Source organism: Passer domesticus, chromosome 7 (genome assembly GCF_036417665.1).
Source record: "Passer domesticus isolate bPasDom1 chromosome 7, bPasDom1.hap1, whole genome shotgun sequence".
Taxonomy (NCBI): domain Eukaryota; kingdom Metazoa; phylum Chordata; class Aves; order Passeriformes; family Passeridae; genus Passer; species Passer domesticus.
Genome location: NC_087480.1, coordinates 57,845,627 through 57,862,137, shown reverse-complemented (window position 1 = coordinate 57,862,137; position 16,511 = coordinate 57,845,627). Strand labels below are relative to the sequence as shown.

The 16,511-nt window shown below is 53.4% G+C and overlaps 2 protein-coding genes and 1 long non-coding RNA gene across 3 annotated transcripts; 2 read left to right on the top strand and 1 right to left on the bottom strand.

Moving 5' to 3' along the window:
- Nucleotides 1-68: 68 nt before the first annotated feature.
- Nucleotides 69-2,693, bottom strand: LOC135305389 (uncharacterized). Its single transcript, XR_010366583.1, has 2 exons — nucleotides 2,626-2,693; nucleotides 69-281 (listed from the first exon to the last, which is right to left on the bottom strand). It is a non-coding gene; the product is annotated as an uncharacterized LOC135305389 (long non-coding RNA).
- A 2,672-nt stretch (nucleotides 2,694-5,365) lies between these two features.
- On the top strand, nucleotides 5,366-8,185 carry PARS2 (prolyl-tRNA synthetase 2, mitochondrial). The gene is made up of 2 exons (XM_064428952.1): nucleotides 5,366-5,444; nucleotides 5,917-8,185. Exon 2 carries the CDS (start codon nucleotides 5,934-5,936, stop codon nucleotides 7,344-7,346), a length of 1,413 nt encoding a protein of 470 aa, XP_064285022.1. The 5' UTR covers nucleotides 5,366-5,444; nucleotides 5,917-5,933; the 3' UTR covers nucleotides 7,347-8,185.
- Nucleotides 8,186-8,406: 221 nt separating this feature from the next.
- Nucleotides 8,407-16,448, top strand: TTC4 (tetratricopeptide repeat domain 4). The gene is made up of 10 exons (XM_064428948.1): nucleotides 8,407-8,553; nucleotides 8,624-8,741; nucleotides 9,163-9,324; nucleotides 10,161-10,238; nucleotides 11,024-11,148; nucleotides 11,419-11,505; nucleotides 12,360-12,574; nucleotides 13,697-13,778; nucleotides 14,844-14,926; nucleotides 15,782-16,448. Exons 1-10 carry the CDS (start codon nucleotides 8,467-8,469, stop codon nucleotides 15,879-15,881), a joined length of 1,137 nt encoding a protein of 378 aa, XP_064285018.1. The 5' UTR covers nucleotides 8,407-8,466; the 3' UTR covers nucleotides 15,882-16,448.
- The last annotated feature ends 63 nt before the right edge of the window (nucleotides 16,449-16,511 follow it).

Genomic DNA, 16,511 nt, shown 5'->3' with positions numbered 1-16,511 from the left:
ACCATTGCTGTTGCTCTTGGTTTTTGGTTGTATGGGCTGTTGAAAATAAAGCTCTGGCCGGCGTACTGTTCCAAGGGGTGTCTTTTAATGAGTGCTTGCTTGCTTTTCAACAGCTGTTTATCATTTCTCGTGCTTCTTGTGTCATTCCACATGGCCTGTGTTTACTGAGAAAAGTCTGGGTAAGACACCCAGGGCATTGTGAGGGAGGTGGTGGGAGGTGATGTTTGTAGGAATGTCTTTGAAGTCTGTGAACCTTCACTTATCTTTTCCCCAAGACACACCTGCAATAAAGAAATACCTCATAGCTGAGCCTTTAACCCTTCACTTATGCCCCACTAGCTCCACGCAGCTTCATGATGCCAATTGTCCTGATTTTTCACACACACCACTTTCTTCTTTCCCCGTGACATTTTATCTACGGAGGACAAACTCCCATTTTACATTTAGGTGCTACCTATTGACAGTGGGTAATTACTTCATTCTCATTTCATGCTAATAACTCTAATCCCTGCCTTGAATGAGCAGCCAGAAGTGAGACTGAAGAGTCAGTGCACTCTTCAGCCTGGGGCATTTCACACCCACCTCTTCTGTCTCCTTGATAAATCTCTCCAAGCAGCTCCGGAGGCTCAGTGGGAGGTGCTCCTGCCCCTCCCTGATCACAGCTCGTACACCTTCTCCCAGGGTGCACAATGCTCTTTTCCCAGGGAGAAAGCCAGGCTGCCAAGTGCCTCAGCCCTGCTGAAGCTGCAGTTCAGGTGCCAAAGCCCTCCCGTGCTGGCCTTGCATTGCACAACCCTCCTACAGCAGCATTTCTGTACCCTCCCTCCCTCACATCACTGCTCAGGCATTTCCCTTCAGAGACCTCCTCCTTGGGAACAATAGCCAGGATTTCCTCAAATCGCTGCAGTTTTACCTGTGTTCCATTATCTCCCCCCACCAAATGATAATTGCAGATTAATTAGCGTACTTAATCAGCCACAACTAACGTGTAATTACATGTAGATTTAATTATTCCTGTCTGGTCTAAACACTTGTACAAGACCCGATAAACTTAACTCTAGGAGAACCAACGTGCTCCCAGTGCATTTTTATGGCCAGCTTTTGTTGCTACTGACATTTTCTGCTCATCCCACTTTCTCCACTGCCTCCAGGTTTTCATTCCCTGCTCATCTTTGCTATGGTAGCACTTTTCCAGACCCACTTCTCTGTGGAGTTGTGGTGGACCTGGGGCTGCTCAGGTGTGGTAACAGCACCCAGAACAGGTATGTGCAACTCCTCTAGGTAGGAGCAGGGTTTGAAAGGATGTGTTTAACCCTGAGTGAGCTGCGTGTGCCATCACACCTTCCTTGGGAGGATGTGCAGGATCTGGCATCCTCTTCTCATGTATGTAATTTCTCTAAATTCCCAGCTGAGAATAGTTAATTACTGCTCAATTGCAGTGTCATTTCCCCCCCTCCTTTAACTCTTTCAGCCAGGCAGAGAGAGGACAGGAATCCTCTCTGTCATGCTCCTGTCAGCCCTGTCTATCCCAGGGAAGGCATGGTATAATTCCAGCAGTTAGTCTCTCTTGTCCTTTGCTCCTGGGCCTCCCCAGCTCCCAGCCTGTGAATGGCAGGCTCCTGGCTGCTCCTGAGGTTCCCCCAGTTTGAGAAAGCCCCTGAGGAGCAGGCTGACTGTGGCAGCATCAGGTGAAACAACAACAGTGGCACATCTCAACCAAAGGGAGCCCCCACTGCAGGGAGGGAGGAGGACACAGTACCCAGGGAGAGCCCCACCACTCCTCCAGGAGCAGCTCTGGCCACAGCAGGCCATAAAGAGTTGATTATCCCTGCAGGCTTGAGCTCACTCTCCAGTCCCCTCCTGCCACCTGCAGTGAAGGGCAGCAGTGTCACAACCTCCCCACTCAAGTGTAATCTGAAAGTTCCCCACCAATTACCAAGATGTCTTGACCTCTTTCAAGCTGCCTGTTCCTCACTCAGCTGGATAAAGGAGAGAAGCCATGTGGATTCCTGCTCATCATCCCTAGCCAAGGTGGACTATTTCAGACTCAAGCTTTCCCTGTCTGCTTTGAGCCCTTTAGGCTTTGTTCTGGTTCTCCATGGGGAAGCTGCCAAGATGAATACAGCTCCAGGAATGGCTACTGAGGGAAGGGCTCCTACCTGCACTGGCTCTGCAATGTGCTGCTGATGCTGCTAGAGGGAAAAAAATGGCTTTTAAACAGCAGAGTATGACTTTTTTTGAGGATACAAGGAGCTCCTGGCACCTAAAAGGACTCAAACCCAGCTGCCCTCATCCGTGAAGTGTATCCGCTTGCTTGCAGGTGAAACAGAGCAAAACTAATGGGAAGGGTTGTCCAAGCATCCCCTGAAAAGGGCAAAGGCCTGAGGATGCAGGCAGAGGCAGCGTGGGCACTGCTGAGCTGCTGCCAGGCTCACCTGCCTGTGGGCAGCCTGTGCTCCCTGCTGGCTGCTCAGCACATCCCGTGCTTCCATGCTGGAGCTGCATGTCCTGCACCATCCTGTGCAGGTCCCTGTGCAAGGAGCTGCTTCAGGCAGGCACAGAGGTCTGGGAGGTGAGAAGAGCTACCCCAGTAAGTCCAGCTGCCCCCACACATCCAGCTCTCACCTGGTTGCCCGTGTCCCCAGGGCTGCCTGCAGCCACGTGCTGACAGCTCTGGTCCCCAAGGACCACGGGGACGGTGGCAGCCCTTGCCATGGCAACCATCACCGTGGCACCCAGCATCTCCATTCCCCAGGGAATGTCCCCTCCCCTGTGCAGGCAGGGCTGGAAGACAGCAGGGAAAAAACAGAGTGTTGTCTGCTCAGGAGGAGCTGTCTGAAAGCACCCGAGGGTTACCCAGAGGGAGCACCTGCACCTTGGGCAGCTGCCAGCGTGCAGGGGCTGTGCGGTAATTTTATATCCCCAAGGGGCAAATCAAAGGCAGGACCTGCAACCACCACTCCACTGGGCATAAAAACATTGTCCAGCAGTTACAGTGACAGCACTGGAGGGGATCAAAGCAGTGAGCCAAGGGTGTGAGCCAGCACTGGGGGGTCACAGACCCTACAAGCTGTGTAGGAGCCTGTCCATGGATGGATGGATGGGGTGTGCCACCAGTCTGTGCCCACCCCGAGCCCAAACTGCAAATCCTCTGCAGGATGGAGAGAGGTTTGACACTGAATGACTCGGCCTCTCACCTGCCCTGACTCCTCCTCCCTAGCCCTGCCCTGGTGCTGCCTGGGGATGCTGCTGGAAAGGGAAGAACCATTTTCCACCAGCCCAGTGGCTACTCCCACACTGACCCCTTGGTCTCTCTGGTGCTGCGCCAGGCACTGATTCAAGACAGCTGCTGTTGCCTGCTTGGTCTCTCATTTATCTTCTCCCCATCCTCAGCATTTTCCCTCCCGGAAATCCCTCGGGAGGCCCCAGACAGGAGCTGAGCCCCTCCTGTGCCCCTCTCAGGCCAGGCTTTTGGCCCCAGTGCCATAAATCAGCCCCAGCAAAGCAGCAGGGGAGCAGTTTGGTGAAAGGCTGCAGGGACAGCAGTACCTTTATTAGGTTCCCCCAGCACAGCTGGAAAAAATAAGGAGCCCAGACAGGCTTTGAGGCACATAACCCCTGAGCTGAGCCCCGCACTCAGTCCTGTCTGCTGATTTAATGAGAGATCAGCTTTCCCCACAGACCACGTCTCCTGTGCAGCCTTAAACCTTCCTGGTTAAAACGCTGCCCCGGAGAATCAATCCAAGATGGTTTTGTCCCTTTGATCAGCACAGCAGGCAATAAGTCACCGATGGAAATGTGTTTCACTTCTCTGGCTCCAGCAATAGAAAGGGAGACAACCCCTCTGTCATGAATGCTTGGTGAAAATCTCAGTTCCTGGGGCGATGGACAAAGGGGGTTGCAGAGTGGCTCTGGGGGTCCCCATGGACACACAGCAGCACCTGGGTGAGCAAATTCCCTTCCCACAGGGATCCACCCTGATCTGCAGCCTCACAAACAGCCACAGCGTTTGCGGTGCCTGTCTAATTGTGGTGACAAGCACGGAGGGAGAGTGACTGCCTGACAAAACCAGGGCAGGCTGGTCTGGGAGCTGCCAGGAATCCTGGGCCAGATCCCAGCTCCAGCACGGAGCTGCCGAGGGCCTGCCACAGGTCCCTCTGGGCACACAGGGTGTTGAGTCACCTGGCAGAACTGGCTCAACTGTTTAATGACTTTAATGCTTCTAGATAACCTGGAGCATCAAAGATGTGCTCTTTAATTCCTTGCTTTTGCCCATTTCCAGCCCTCTGTGAAGATTTCTTCAAATCCCATTTTTAAAATAAGGATTTGTTCTTATTTCCCTATACTCAAAGAGGATTATTTAACTCTTCCTGGAAGTGCTGTCTCCTCCTCCAGTGGAGTACTTTACTGTGTTCTCCAGAGAGTTTAACTCTCTCTGAGCTGAGGGAGGAGGCTGAAAGTGCAGTGTGGAGGTGGTCACTGGGTGTCAGGCGATGTCTGTCTGCCAGACTGGGTTGCAGAAAGCTGGAATGAGCTAAGAAGGTGGCTTTTGATGTCTCAGGCACCCTCCAGGTGCTTCTGTCCCTGAACACTCAGGACTGAACCTGCAAGGGGAAGCAGGCGGGCCCATGGCTTTCAAGGACCCTTTTTGTCCCGGCCTGGCTCTGTTTACTATTTTTTACTGTTACACGAGGGTGGGCACTGTGCAAGAACTGTTCCTGGCGGACAAAACTGCTGGGCCAAGCCGTGGAATTTGACCTGGATGATGCAATTCCCAACCTGCAGCTCCTGAGGGACAAACAGAAAACATTTGGCACCGAGTGCGGGTCATTGCCCTGGGCAGTGTGGCTCCACCGAGACCTTGTGGTGCCTGCTGCAGACACAGCTTTGGGCACAGGTGAGGCTGGAGAAACAGCAAGGCGGAGATGGAGAAGGGGGTTAGGAAAGATGAGGAATTCCCAGCCGGCGCCTGCGGAGCTGAGGGCTGTCTGCCGTACCCACCCTCCGGACATGCCCCAGCGTGCAAAGCCATGACCAGCGGGGGAGGATGGACTGCCAAAGTGCTTTTTGAGGTGATGAGCGCCAGTTCTGCCCGGGGCAGGACGGACAAGCGGCCACTGTCCCTCAGAGCCCGTGGGACGGCAGCACGTTCCACAGCGGCAGCCTCTCCCAAGAACCAGCACCTTCTCGGTTTTCTAAGCCTTGGGAAGGCGTCCCAATTGGGAAGGGACACCCAAATCCTGTCCCGGTCCCGGCGCCACCCGCTGTCCCCTCACAGCGCCGCGGCCGCTCCTCCCGCCCGGCAGGGGGCGCCCGCCGCGCCCGGCGGAACCATAGAGAGCGGCGCGCGCCGCCCACCTCGCGCGTGTGTCCGCCCGCGTGACAGGGAGGGGCTCCCCATTGGCCGCGCCGGCGGCGGGGCCGGGCGCGCGCCCCCCGCGGCTGTAAGTGTGCACGTGTGTGTGTGCGCGTGTGTGTGCGCGCGCACGTGTGCGTGAGTACAGGTGTGCGTGTGCACGTGTGTGAGCGTGCACGTGTGTGAGTGTGCGCGCGTGAGTGTGTACGTGTGTGAGCGTGCACGTGCACGCGCGTGAGTGCTCAGGTGTGTGTGTGCGTGCGCCCGTGAGTGAGTGTGTGTGTGCTCAGGTGTGCGTGTGCCGGTGTGCCCGCGCTGCGTTCCCGTGTCCGTGCCCGGTACCCGTGTGTCCCGGAGGGCGCGCAGTGCGGTGTGAGCGCTGTGCAGCGCTCGCTGTGACTGGGTACACACCTGGGTGGGTGTGCCGGTGTGCCCGCGCAGGGCTACCTGTGCGTCCCGGGAGCGCTCACCCGTGCGCCCCAAGGTGTGCGTGGGTCCGTGTGAGCTCTGCTGCCCCTGTGCCTGCAGCCCCTGACCCCGGCTCTGTCGGCTCTCCGCAGGCCCTCTCCGTGCCGCCATGGAGGCCCTGCTGAGGAGCTGCCGTGTCCCGGCGCTGGGCGCCCACCAGCGCGGGCTCAGGGCCCGGCACAGCGGCACCCCGGGCACGGCCAGGCGCCTGCTGCTCTCGCAGCTCTTCCAGCCGCTGGCCCTGCCCGTGGGCGGCCCGGCGGGCTCCGAGGGCCGGCCCGGGGAGCCCACCTGCCGCAGCCAGCGGCTGATGCTGCAGGCGGGGCTCATCCATCCCACCAGCCCCGGCTGCTTCTGCTACCTGCCGCCCACCGTCCGCGCCATGGAGAAGCTGATCAAGGTGATGGACGAGGAGATGCAGGCGGTGGGCGGGCAGAAGGTGAACCTGCCCAGCCTGTGCTCGGCGGAGCTGTGGCGCGCCAGCGGCCGCTGGGACCAGATGGGGCCGGAGCTCTTCCGGCTGGAGGATCGGCACAAGCACGGCTACTGCCTGGGCCCCACGCACGAGGAGGTGGTGACGGCGCTGGTGGCCTCGCAGAGCGGCCTGTCCTACAGGCAGCTCCCGCTGCGCCTCTACCAGGTCACCAGGAAGTTCCGGGACGAGCCCAAGCCCCGCTTCGGCTTGCTGCGCAGCCGGGAGTTCTACATGAAGGACATGTACACCTTCGACAGCTCCGAGGAGGCGGCTCGGCGCACCTACGAGCAGGTGTGCGCGGCCTACTGCCGCCTCTTCGCCCGCCTGGGCCTGCCCTGCGTCCAGGTGCAGGCGGCCACGGGCAGCATCGGCGGCACCACGTCCCACGAGTTCCAGCTGCCGGCGGACGTCGGCGAGGACAGGCTGCTGCTGTGCCCTCGGGGACATTTCGCCGCCAACGTGGAGACGCTGGGCGGGGAGCGAGCCTCGTGCCCCGCGTGCGGGGAGAAGCTCACCAAGACCAAAGGCATCGAGGTGGGGCACACGTTTTACCTGGGCACCAAGTACTCGTCCGTCGCCAACGCCGTCTTCTCCTCCGCCGAGAACAAGCCCCAGCTGGCGGAAATGGGCTGCTACGGCCTGGGCGTCTCCCGCATCCTGGCGGCCTCCATCGAGGTGCTCTCCACCGAGGACGGCATCCGCTGGCCGAGCCTCATCGCGCCCTACCAGCTGTGCTTCATCCCCCCCAAGAGGGGCAGCAGGGAGGAGGAGGAGGGAGCGGCGCTGCTGGAGCGGGTGTATGAGGAGGTGGCCGAGGCACTGCCCCGCCTCGCCGGCGACTCGGTGCTGGACGACCGCGGCCAGCTGACCATCGGCAAAAGGCTGAAGGATGCCCAGAGGCTGGGCTATCCCTACGTGGTGGTGGCGGGGAAGAGGGTCTGCGAGGACCCCCCGGTCTTTGAGGTTTGGAATCAGAACGCCGGCGAGGTTTTGTTCCTCACCAAAGAAGGAGTCATAGAGCTGCTGAGCAAAGTGCAGGTCCCTTAAAGCTGAATCCGTCATCTCTGCTGCAGTGAGTTCGTCTGAGCAGAGGTAAATCCTGCTCATGTCAGAGCCAGCCACAGTGTCCTGCGGGTGTGCCAGGCACTGAGATTGAGCTGGAATCAGCACACATTCCACCACAGGGCTGGGGATGTTCCTCCCTCTGGGTACAGATCCCTGGGAGCTGCTTTTTCCAGCACTTGTAGCCTCGTGTGGCTGTGGGAGCACTGGCAGGGCCATCCCCTCCCTGCCTGGCAGGGACAGACTGGCCATGGCCTCTCTCAGGAGCACAGGACAGCCAAAACTGCCCAGGGGGGCAGGAGGGCTCCCCTCGCTGCCACGTTCTCAGCTTGAAGGATTCTGAGAGACAAAGGAAGGTGACTTTCCTCTGTTTGCATCTCTTTGGGAGCACCCAGGTCCCATGAAGGTGGAGGCTTGCCATGGGCTCCTGTGAGGAGCTGCTTGGTGCCATCCCAGCAGCACTGACGGGACAGGGAGCTGCCTGGAGAGGCCACCTCACCCTGTGCCACAGCTCCTCGGTCTGAGATCTAGAGATCATGAGCAACACTGTAATAAAATCACAGAATCCTTTAGGAAAAGGCCTTTAAGATCATTGAGCCCAGCCACTAACCTGAGCCACCACTAACCCATGTCCCCAGGTGCCATATCCACTGCCCCTTAAATCCCTCCAGGGTGGTGACTCCATCCCTGAGCTGTTCCAACGCCTTCTGATGAAGAACTTTGTCCTAATATCCCCGCTGGGCAGGGGGGGCGGTGGGTCGAGCGCAGTGGGGCTGGGGCTGATGCCGGTGGGATTCGGGGGCCGCTCGGAAGGAGCGGGACGGGGATTGAGGCGGGGGACGGTGGGATGCCGGGGCAGTGGGATACCGGGACAGTGGGATACCGGTGCCGGTGCGGTGCCGGTGCGATTCCAGGGCGGGTGGGATGTCGGGGCTGGTCGAAAGGAGCGGGGCCGGGATTGAGGCGGGGGAGGGTGGGATGCCGGAGCCGGTGCGATGCTGATGCCGGTGCCGGTCGGAAGCAGCGGGGCCGGGCCTGGCGCAGCGGGGGCGGTCGCGGGCGGGGCCGGCGGTGCGGGCGGAGCAGCGGGAGGAGCAGCGGGAGCATGGCGGAGCCCGAGCGGGACGGCGTGCCCGGAGCCCCGGCGCCGCCGCGGTACCGGGGAGCGCTGCACCCCGACACGTGGGAGCAGGTGAGGCGGCGGGGCCGGGAGCGGGGCCGGGCTCAGGGCGCTGTGTGCGTGTCCGTCTGTCCGTCCGCAGGAGCTGGAGGCCATCCCCATGTTCATGAAGCAATGCCCGGCCGAGATCGACGCGGCGCGGCAGCCCGAGCTCGCCTGCCTGCAGTCGATGCTGTTCGACGAGGAGCGGAGCCCCGCAGGTGCGCATTGCCCTGCCCGGCGTGTCCCTGCCTTGCCTGGCATGTCACTGCCTTGCCTGGCATGTCACTGCCTTGCCTTGCCTTGCTCTGCCGTGCCCTGCCTTGCCCGGCGTGTCCCTGCCTTCCCCGGCGTGTCCCTGCCTTGCCTGGCATGTCACTACCTTGCCTTGCCTTGCTCTGCCGTGTCCCTGCCTTGCCCGGCGTGTCCCTGCCCTGCTTTGCCTGGCCTGGCCCTGCCCTGCCCAGCCGAGCGTGTCCCTGCCCTGCCTTGCCTTGTCCAGCCCTGCCTTGCCTTGCCTTACCAGCCCTGCCCAGCCCAGCGTGTCCCTGCCCTGCCTTGCCTTGCCCTGCCATTGCCGTGCCCAGCCCAGCCCTCCCCAGCGTGTCCCTGGCCCAGGCTGACCCCGCTGCACGCCCGCAGAGCTGGCCAGGATGTACAAGAACGAAGGGAACGAGTACTTCAAGGAGAAGGACTACGGGAGAGCGGTGGCCGCGTACTCGGAGGGGCTGCGGCGGCGCAGCGGGGACGCCGAGCTGGACGCGGTGCTGCTCGCCAACAGGGCAGCTGCACATTTCCACCTGGGTAAGGAGCACTGCCACATCTCCACGCGGCTCCGCGCTCCAGAGCTGCTTTTCCTCCCCTTTTGGGGTTTCCTTTTTGTTTGTTTTGGTTGTGTGTAGGTTATCCGTGAGAATATCCATGAGCTCCTTGAATGCTGAAGAGCTGGCTGGCTCCAGCGCATGGCTGTGTGCAGGGTTTGTTCTCTGCTCCTTCCAGCTGCTACCTGCTGCTCAAGCCTTGGCTCCAGGACAGGCAAAAGCAGTGGGGTTTAGGATCAGAGACTGGTTTGGGTTGGAAGGGACCTTCTTAGGCCATCTGGTCCAACCCCTGTGCAAGGAGCAGGGACATCGTCAACTAAAAAAGTTTGTTCAGAGCCCTGCCCAGCCTGGCCTTCAGTGATTGCAGGGATGGAGCTCCTGCCACTGCTCTGGACAACTTTTGCGAGTGTCTCACCACTCTCATTCTCAAACATTTCTTCCTTACATCTAGTGTAATTCTACCCTCATCTAGTTTAAAACCATTACTTGATGATCTTGGAGGTGTTTACCAACTTTATTAATTCTGTGGCTCTCTTCCTACCAACAGGGAAGGTGTTCTGGGGCCTTTTAATGCTGCAGTGTGTTGCAGCAGGGAGGTGATCTCCTCACACCACCTTATTTACCTCTCACCTGTATGATTGATCCCTGTCCTTTCACTTCTTATTCTTAATTTGCTCTTTTTTTACCTTCCTCTCACCTTGCTGTGATTGTAGGAACAGTGAATTACAGGGTCTCTGCATAAACCTTTTTGCCACCTTGGTGTCTGGTTGGATTTTAAATAGAAGTGAAGGGTTCTGAGCACTTTTACTTGCTTTACAGGGAACTACCGCTCTGCTCTGAATGATGCCACCCAAGCCAAAAAACTGAAGCCCACCCATCTCAAAGCCATCATGAGAGGTGAGAGTTAAAGCTGGTGTTGCTGCATGGAGCAGGACTCCTTTCCAAACCCTTGGCTGATGTTATCTTTACTGATTGGGCTGTTATTTTTACCAGCCCTGAAACAGGCTGTTGTTACTTGTTGCCTTGTTTCCTTGCGTGTTTCTGGTGTGTAATAATTGTCTTAATTACTGTGTGTCTCAATTACTGTCTTAATTTAAGCTTAAATTACTGTGAGTGGGCATCATGCTTTGTTTCTGGACAGAATTTATTTCAGAAAGGGAAAGCAATTACTGGAAGAGATTTCTTCACTTGTTATTGCTGTTTCTCCCCAAAACAGAGCTTTGCCTTTTGCTTTGCATTTTCAATCAAAATATCCTTTTGTTCTTCATTTGCTTTATCTATCAGAGGCACTGGACCCATTTCTGTGGAGTACAGGATAACTTTTCCTGTTTTCCACAATACTCTTTTTGGGGTCTGTTCTTTTTTCCCACTCCATAGAAACCCCCCTTTTATTTTTCCTAACAAGCCAAATACTGAAATGTTAGTTACAGTGGTAAAATGTAGTTCGTAAATACACTTTTAGCATAATTCTGCTGATTTCTGTGTCTAAGTGATATGAGAACTGATGAAATACTTTACATTTTCTTCTCAACTGACCTGCTGGAAGTTTCTGGTTGAACATGACCACACAAGACAGAAATATTTAGTACAAAACCAGACCTAATGCTGTCTTTATAATCACCACTTTTATAGTAATTGTACACTGACTCAACACTGGAAACTTAAAATATTAATCCTTCCAGGAGCTCTCTGTCACATGGAGCTAAAGAATTTCGTGGAAGCAGTAGCATGGTGTGAGGAAGGCTTGCAAATAGACTCAAAAGATAAAAAGCTCGTGGAAATGAGAGCTAAAGCTGACAAATTAAAGGTAAGGATGAAGGCAGCCTGGCAGCTGCAGTGCTTGTCCCTTGGGGATCCTTGGAAGGAGGAGGGAGGCTGCTCCCTTGGGGTTTCTGTAGTGTGGTGTCCCCAGGCAGGACTGAGTGGTGCTTCCATGGGATGTGCAGGGGAAGGAGCTGGAGGGGACCTTCCTGGGGACCCAAACTGATTTCTGCAGCAGGAGAAAATGTCAGGGAAGAGCAGTGATGGGCACTGACCCTCTCTGTGTGACCTCAGTGCATCCTTCTCTTGCCTGTAGCGAATCCAGGAGCGGGATGCCAGGAAAGCAAAGGTGATGGAGCGCAAGGAGCAGGGTCAGAAGGAAATTTTGCTTGCAGCAATAAAGGTGAGTTGCTGAGAGGGGCTGGTTTTGTGTGGTTTGTGGCTTTTTTGGGGCTCTCTCATTTTTCTCTAAAAGTTGGATCTCATACATTGGCTTTTGAAGGCTAGAGCAAAAACAATTTGAGTTAAAACCATCATTCTCCAGGTCTGCATGGCTTTAGCCCCACCTCCCAGCTTTCTGTATTTCAGGTAACAACTAATGCAAAATACAGACCCAGTGTTAGGAGATGGGCTGAGCTTTGTGAGTGCTCTGGCTGCAGAGCTGTAGCATCACATCAGCCCAGTGGACCTGGCTTTCTTTGCTGCCCACAGGCTTTACCTCTGGAAGAATAGAAGATAACCATTCAATAGGGTAGAAGAGGGAATCAGTCCTGCATCCTCTCCTTCCTCAGTGAATGTTTAAACTGCATTAAAATATTCTGGGCTTTTACATACAGTCAGGTCTCTTTGCTGTTTTCGTTTTTCCAAGGAAAAGAGTGAGCTTTCTTCAGTTCTCTGGAAGAAGAGATGTTCTCAGGAGCTGGTGTGTGTATTTGCACCCTGTAGTGATGCCTGGCAGGCCCCAGAGAAAAGGATTTTAGATGCATCCCTTTCCACATGTTTTCTCAGGCTCTTCTCTCCACATGTGGGTTCCTCTGGATTCCCACCTCTCCTCATTTGTTTATGGATGTCTGGCTGAGGTTCTGGATTCTACTGGGAATCAGACCAGTCACCTGAGTCTGATACTGAGGGAAAGCTTTGGAGCTGACTCATTAACAAGGACAACATAATTGGACCTTTTACTGACTGCTAATTTTTTGTTCTTCTCCCTGCCATAACTGTTTGATTTTCAGTTGGGTTTTGGTCTTTCCCCTCCAGGAAAGAAATATCAAGCTGGTTGTTGAGCCTTCAGATGAAGAAGAGGAAGTGTCAGATGGCCTGGCTGAGATATCCTTGGATGGGTTCCACTCTGGCAGTGCCACGGGGGCCAAGGTGCACTTGGATGCTGATGGCAGCCTGAGCTGGCCTGTCCTCTTCCTGTACCCTGAGCACGAGCAGACAGACTTCACTGTGGCTTTCCATGAGAGCTCCAGGTGAATGCACTGCCAGCAGCATTCTTGCACTGAGGTGTCTGAGGAGATGAGAACAGCAGCAGGTGAAACACTGCCATGCTGGAGCAGTCCCAGATTTCTGATCACACAGCTGGCCCTGCTTTTGAGCAGGAGGCTGCACTAGATGGCCTCCTGAGGTCCTCTCCAACCTGAATTATTCTGTGATTTACCTAAATTTATGCTGCAGGCAAGCACATTTAACCTGGGTGACTGAAGGGGCTTTGCAGTGCAATTACTCAGGCCAGTAATTAATTAGTGGCTGGGATACCTGCGACCACACGTGTGGATTTTAGAGATTCATTAAGGTGCTGTGTCAAAGCCCTCCAGATATATATCAGAAAAAAAAAGTTTAAAATTATGAGAAGCTTCCAAAGGGGACCTCTCATAACCAGCAGAGACCCCAGAGTTCTCCTGAGGGCCTTCAGCAGATCTGAAGTGCTGCAGACCTTTCAGACTGGGAGTGACTGGCAAGCTCAGAATTCCACTCTCCTTGATGTCAACTTCAATTTCTCATCTTGTAGTGTTAAACAGACTTGGAATTGTAGCTTCTTGTTTGCTGGAAGACATATTCCTCAGATTTATTAATAAGTTTAGGACTTAAAATTACAGTGCAAGCCAGTTGGTGAAGTTGTAGTACTTTTATGGTAGTGCTCACTGTGCTTTTTTGTGACTAAAGGAAGTGGAAATGGACTTTTAGGACAAACTGGCCTCCCAACACTCCTCAAGTACCAAAATAAAGAAGGCTTTGACACACAGACATATTCTCATCACTCTGATCTGGTGAAGCATGGGACTGTGTCAAAGGAAAATCCATTTTAGACAAATGCAGGGTGTTTATTTTGACATCTTTTTCAGTGTGAAAATGTGAAGTTAAAAATAATTTGTTGTTTCGCTGCTCAAATTTGAAGCCAATAACCTGAGTTACAGGGCCTTGGATTCATTGGGAAGTGAATTTGAAGGGAAGGAACTATTGGTGATCTAAACTTACTTTCAAATCTGTTGTTTAATTTGCTAATGTATTTTTGCCATCATTCAGATGCAGGAATAGAAGTTCCTGAAGCTGAGCACTTTGTCTAAGCTGACCAAGTGTATTTTGGCTTTTAGGTTTATTGATCATTTAATGGTGATGTTTGCTGAGTTACCTCCTTGGGATTTAGAAAAAAAATACCTTCCCAACAATCTTGAGGTGAGAATTTTGACTTTCTTTCAATTTCAGGGTTGTTGTTTTGTGGTTTTTTTATTTCTGGAGTGAGGAAGTGCACAGCTCTGAGGGTATGGAAGTGTTGGCATCTGTTTACGTTGCAAAGATGTGAAACAAGAGAGCTGCCCTCACTTACAAACTCAAACATTGTCCACATGTGCTGACAGAATTCACTGATGAAAATGGAAGTTGTCTTCCACTTACACTGTATTTGACAGAAGGTATTTATAGATATTGCTTAGATTCCATCTTTGTAACAATAATTAAGATTTAAATCAAGCTGATAGGTGGCCTGGTTTTTTTAATTGTATTGTGGAGTTGCTCAATACAAATATGAAAGTATTATTTTTTTTGAAAAATTATTTTCAGAACTAAGTGGAGTTACTTGAGCACATAATCAGATCTAGATAATGTATCTCTATTAACACTTTAGCAAACGAGGGTTGTGAGTTGGTGCAGCAGGTTTTGAGAATTTTTCTGAAGTTGTACACAGAAGGATGGGAATGTTTATTTTTCATTTTCCACTTCAGTGTCATCTGTGCCAGGCAGCAGCAGCACAACCCTGTGTACAGTGAGCAGACAGGTCCAGAAGGACAGTGGCTGTGTACTTTTCCAGGTTAAATCCTGTGTGTATTTACAGTCTAAGGCACCGTTGCTGGATTTTAATCTCTTAAATCAACTCTGTTTTGTTCAAATACCTCTAAACCCACTCAGTTTATTTCATGACATTGCTGCATTTCACCTGTTGAAATGCAGCCCTTAGATTTGGATTGATTGCCTGTAAAGCATGGGAACAGCCTGTGTATTTTGCCTTCCTGCTGCCACTGCCAGGAGAGCCTAAGCTGCTTTATACAGGGAAAACTTGGAATTCACACAAACCAATTTCTGCCTTGCTGAATTTTGCATCCAACAGTTGGGTCAAGCTACAGAGCTTTGATAAACCCACAGCTGATAATGGTGTGCTGTTACTGGGCTTTCAGCAGCTTAGTGCTTTCCTTCATGTACCTTAGGCATTCAATAACCCCCATCTCCCCCACTTTTTTTTTCCAGCTCTATTTTGAAGATGAAGAAAGAGAAGAAATGTATGAGGTGAACCCAGAACACACATTGCTACAAGTGCTGCAGCACGAAAGGTGAGGCTGTACCTGTCCATGTCCAGGGGAAAAAAGGCAAAAAGTATGAGCCTCAAGTCCAGTTTGTTCTTAAATAGTCCTAACTTTTCTCTGACTTAATAGTCCTGCCCCTGGAAGGTATGAAGCTGCATGGATTTTGTGCCTGGCTTTAGCAACTTACATATGGTTTCCCCAAAAAAAATAAACTGGATGGAGATGGGAAGGGGAGCTAGGCACAGCTGAGCAGCACAGAAGAGCTATTCCAGATCCCATCTACACAATACTACTTTAAAAAATAAAAAAGAAGAAAAACAGGCAGCAGCCTATAAAGAGCATGTTGAAGGTTAACAATGCTCTCGCTGTTCCTGCTGCTGCGTGAGCAGCCCCCGGCGCAGCACGCTGCACTCTTCTGCTCTGAAACTGCCTTTCAAGAGTTGTGCTGTTATTGAGAGAGAGGAATTTGCTGTTTGGGAAGCCAGAAGGTTCCTGTGTGCTGTTGAGTTGTAGCTGGCTGGAGCTGCTGCACAGCGTGGGGGGCTCGCTCTGGGAGCGGGATCTCTGTCACCCCATAAAACTCAGCAGTGTCCATAGGCCCTCAGATTTCAGGCTGTAAGGGCAGTTGCAAAAGAACCCTCCTTCCAGAGGGAGAATAGCAGCTGCCTTAATTAAAAGAGGCTGTTGGGAGAGGAGTTGATTCATAAAACACTCCTCCTCAGATGTGCTTAGCCCTGGCTCCAAGAGGCTCCGCTAATCAGCACAAAATCTCGTCACCAGCCTTTGGGAGGTCAGTCTTCATGGAGCTGGGCAGGAGTCACTTGCTTTGCAGGACACTGGGCCAGCTACAAGGAAGCCAAGGACTCCTTTTAATCTTTGCAGGTATTTTGTAAAGGCCGGGACCCCGACAGTTTTGGTGTTTGCCAAGCGTTCTCCTTTCTCTACGAAATACTTCTCTGGCAAGAAAGTGCATCGACTGTAATGAGCAAGAAAGAAACAAGGATTGCTGTGCAAGAGGCTGCTGTTTGTTAGCCCAGCTCCAGGCTGCAGACTTCTGCTTGAACAAAAATGCCTTGCACTCTTCAGGGGAGGAAAACAATCTTGGCACGCAGGGAAACTTCCAGGGGAGCAGCACAGGAGAAGGAAGGGCTAACATGAGGGGATTATTTGTTTAAAAGGGAACCCAGCTGGCTTGCAGAAGGTCTCCTCTATGATAGGCTGCATGTGGTTTTGAAATAAACCTGAAGCAGTGCCAAACACTGGCTGTGGCTGCAGTAACAGCAGCTGGGAGTCTACTTCCTTACCTGAGAAAATCACAGATCTGCTCGGAGGTGGGCTGTGGCTGCTGGGGCTCAGCAGCAGTGGCCTGGGGAGATGGGTGGGTGCAGTCAGGTTCCTGCCTGGGACAGCAGCTGCTGTTTTGTCCCTGCTTGGCTGTGCTGCTGGCCAGGCTTACAGCAGAGCTCTTTGTTTGGAGCTGACCCTTTTGATACCTTACTGAACGTCCTACAGATGTTTGTGCCTGGAATAAACGTGGCTATTTTAAGTAGACTGACTTCTGCCTAATGAATGAGACAACATTTTGTGAAATACCAGAGAATGACAGACACTG

Bases quoted from the DNA above. Each gene is read 5' to 3' on its own strand.
- PARS2 (XM_064428952.1), top strand. From the start codon at position 5,934: ATGGAGGCCCTGCTGAGGAGCTGCCGTGTCCCGGCGCTGGGCGCCCAC.
- TTC4 (XM_064428948.1), top strand. From the start codon at position 8,467: ATGGCGGAGCCCGAGCGGGACGGCGTGCCCGGAGCCCCGGCGCCGCCG. The intron at 11,506-12,359 runs GTGAGTTGCTGA...TTTCCCCTCCAG, and splicing joins TTTTGCTTGCAGCAATAAAG to GAAAGAAATATCAAGCTGGT. The intron at 14,927-15,781 runs GTGAGGCTGTAC...TAATCTTTGCAG, and splicing joins CAAGTGCTGCAGCACGAAAG to GTATTTTGTAAAGGCCGGGA.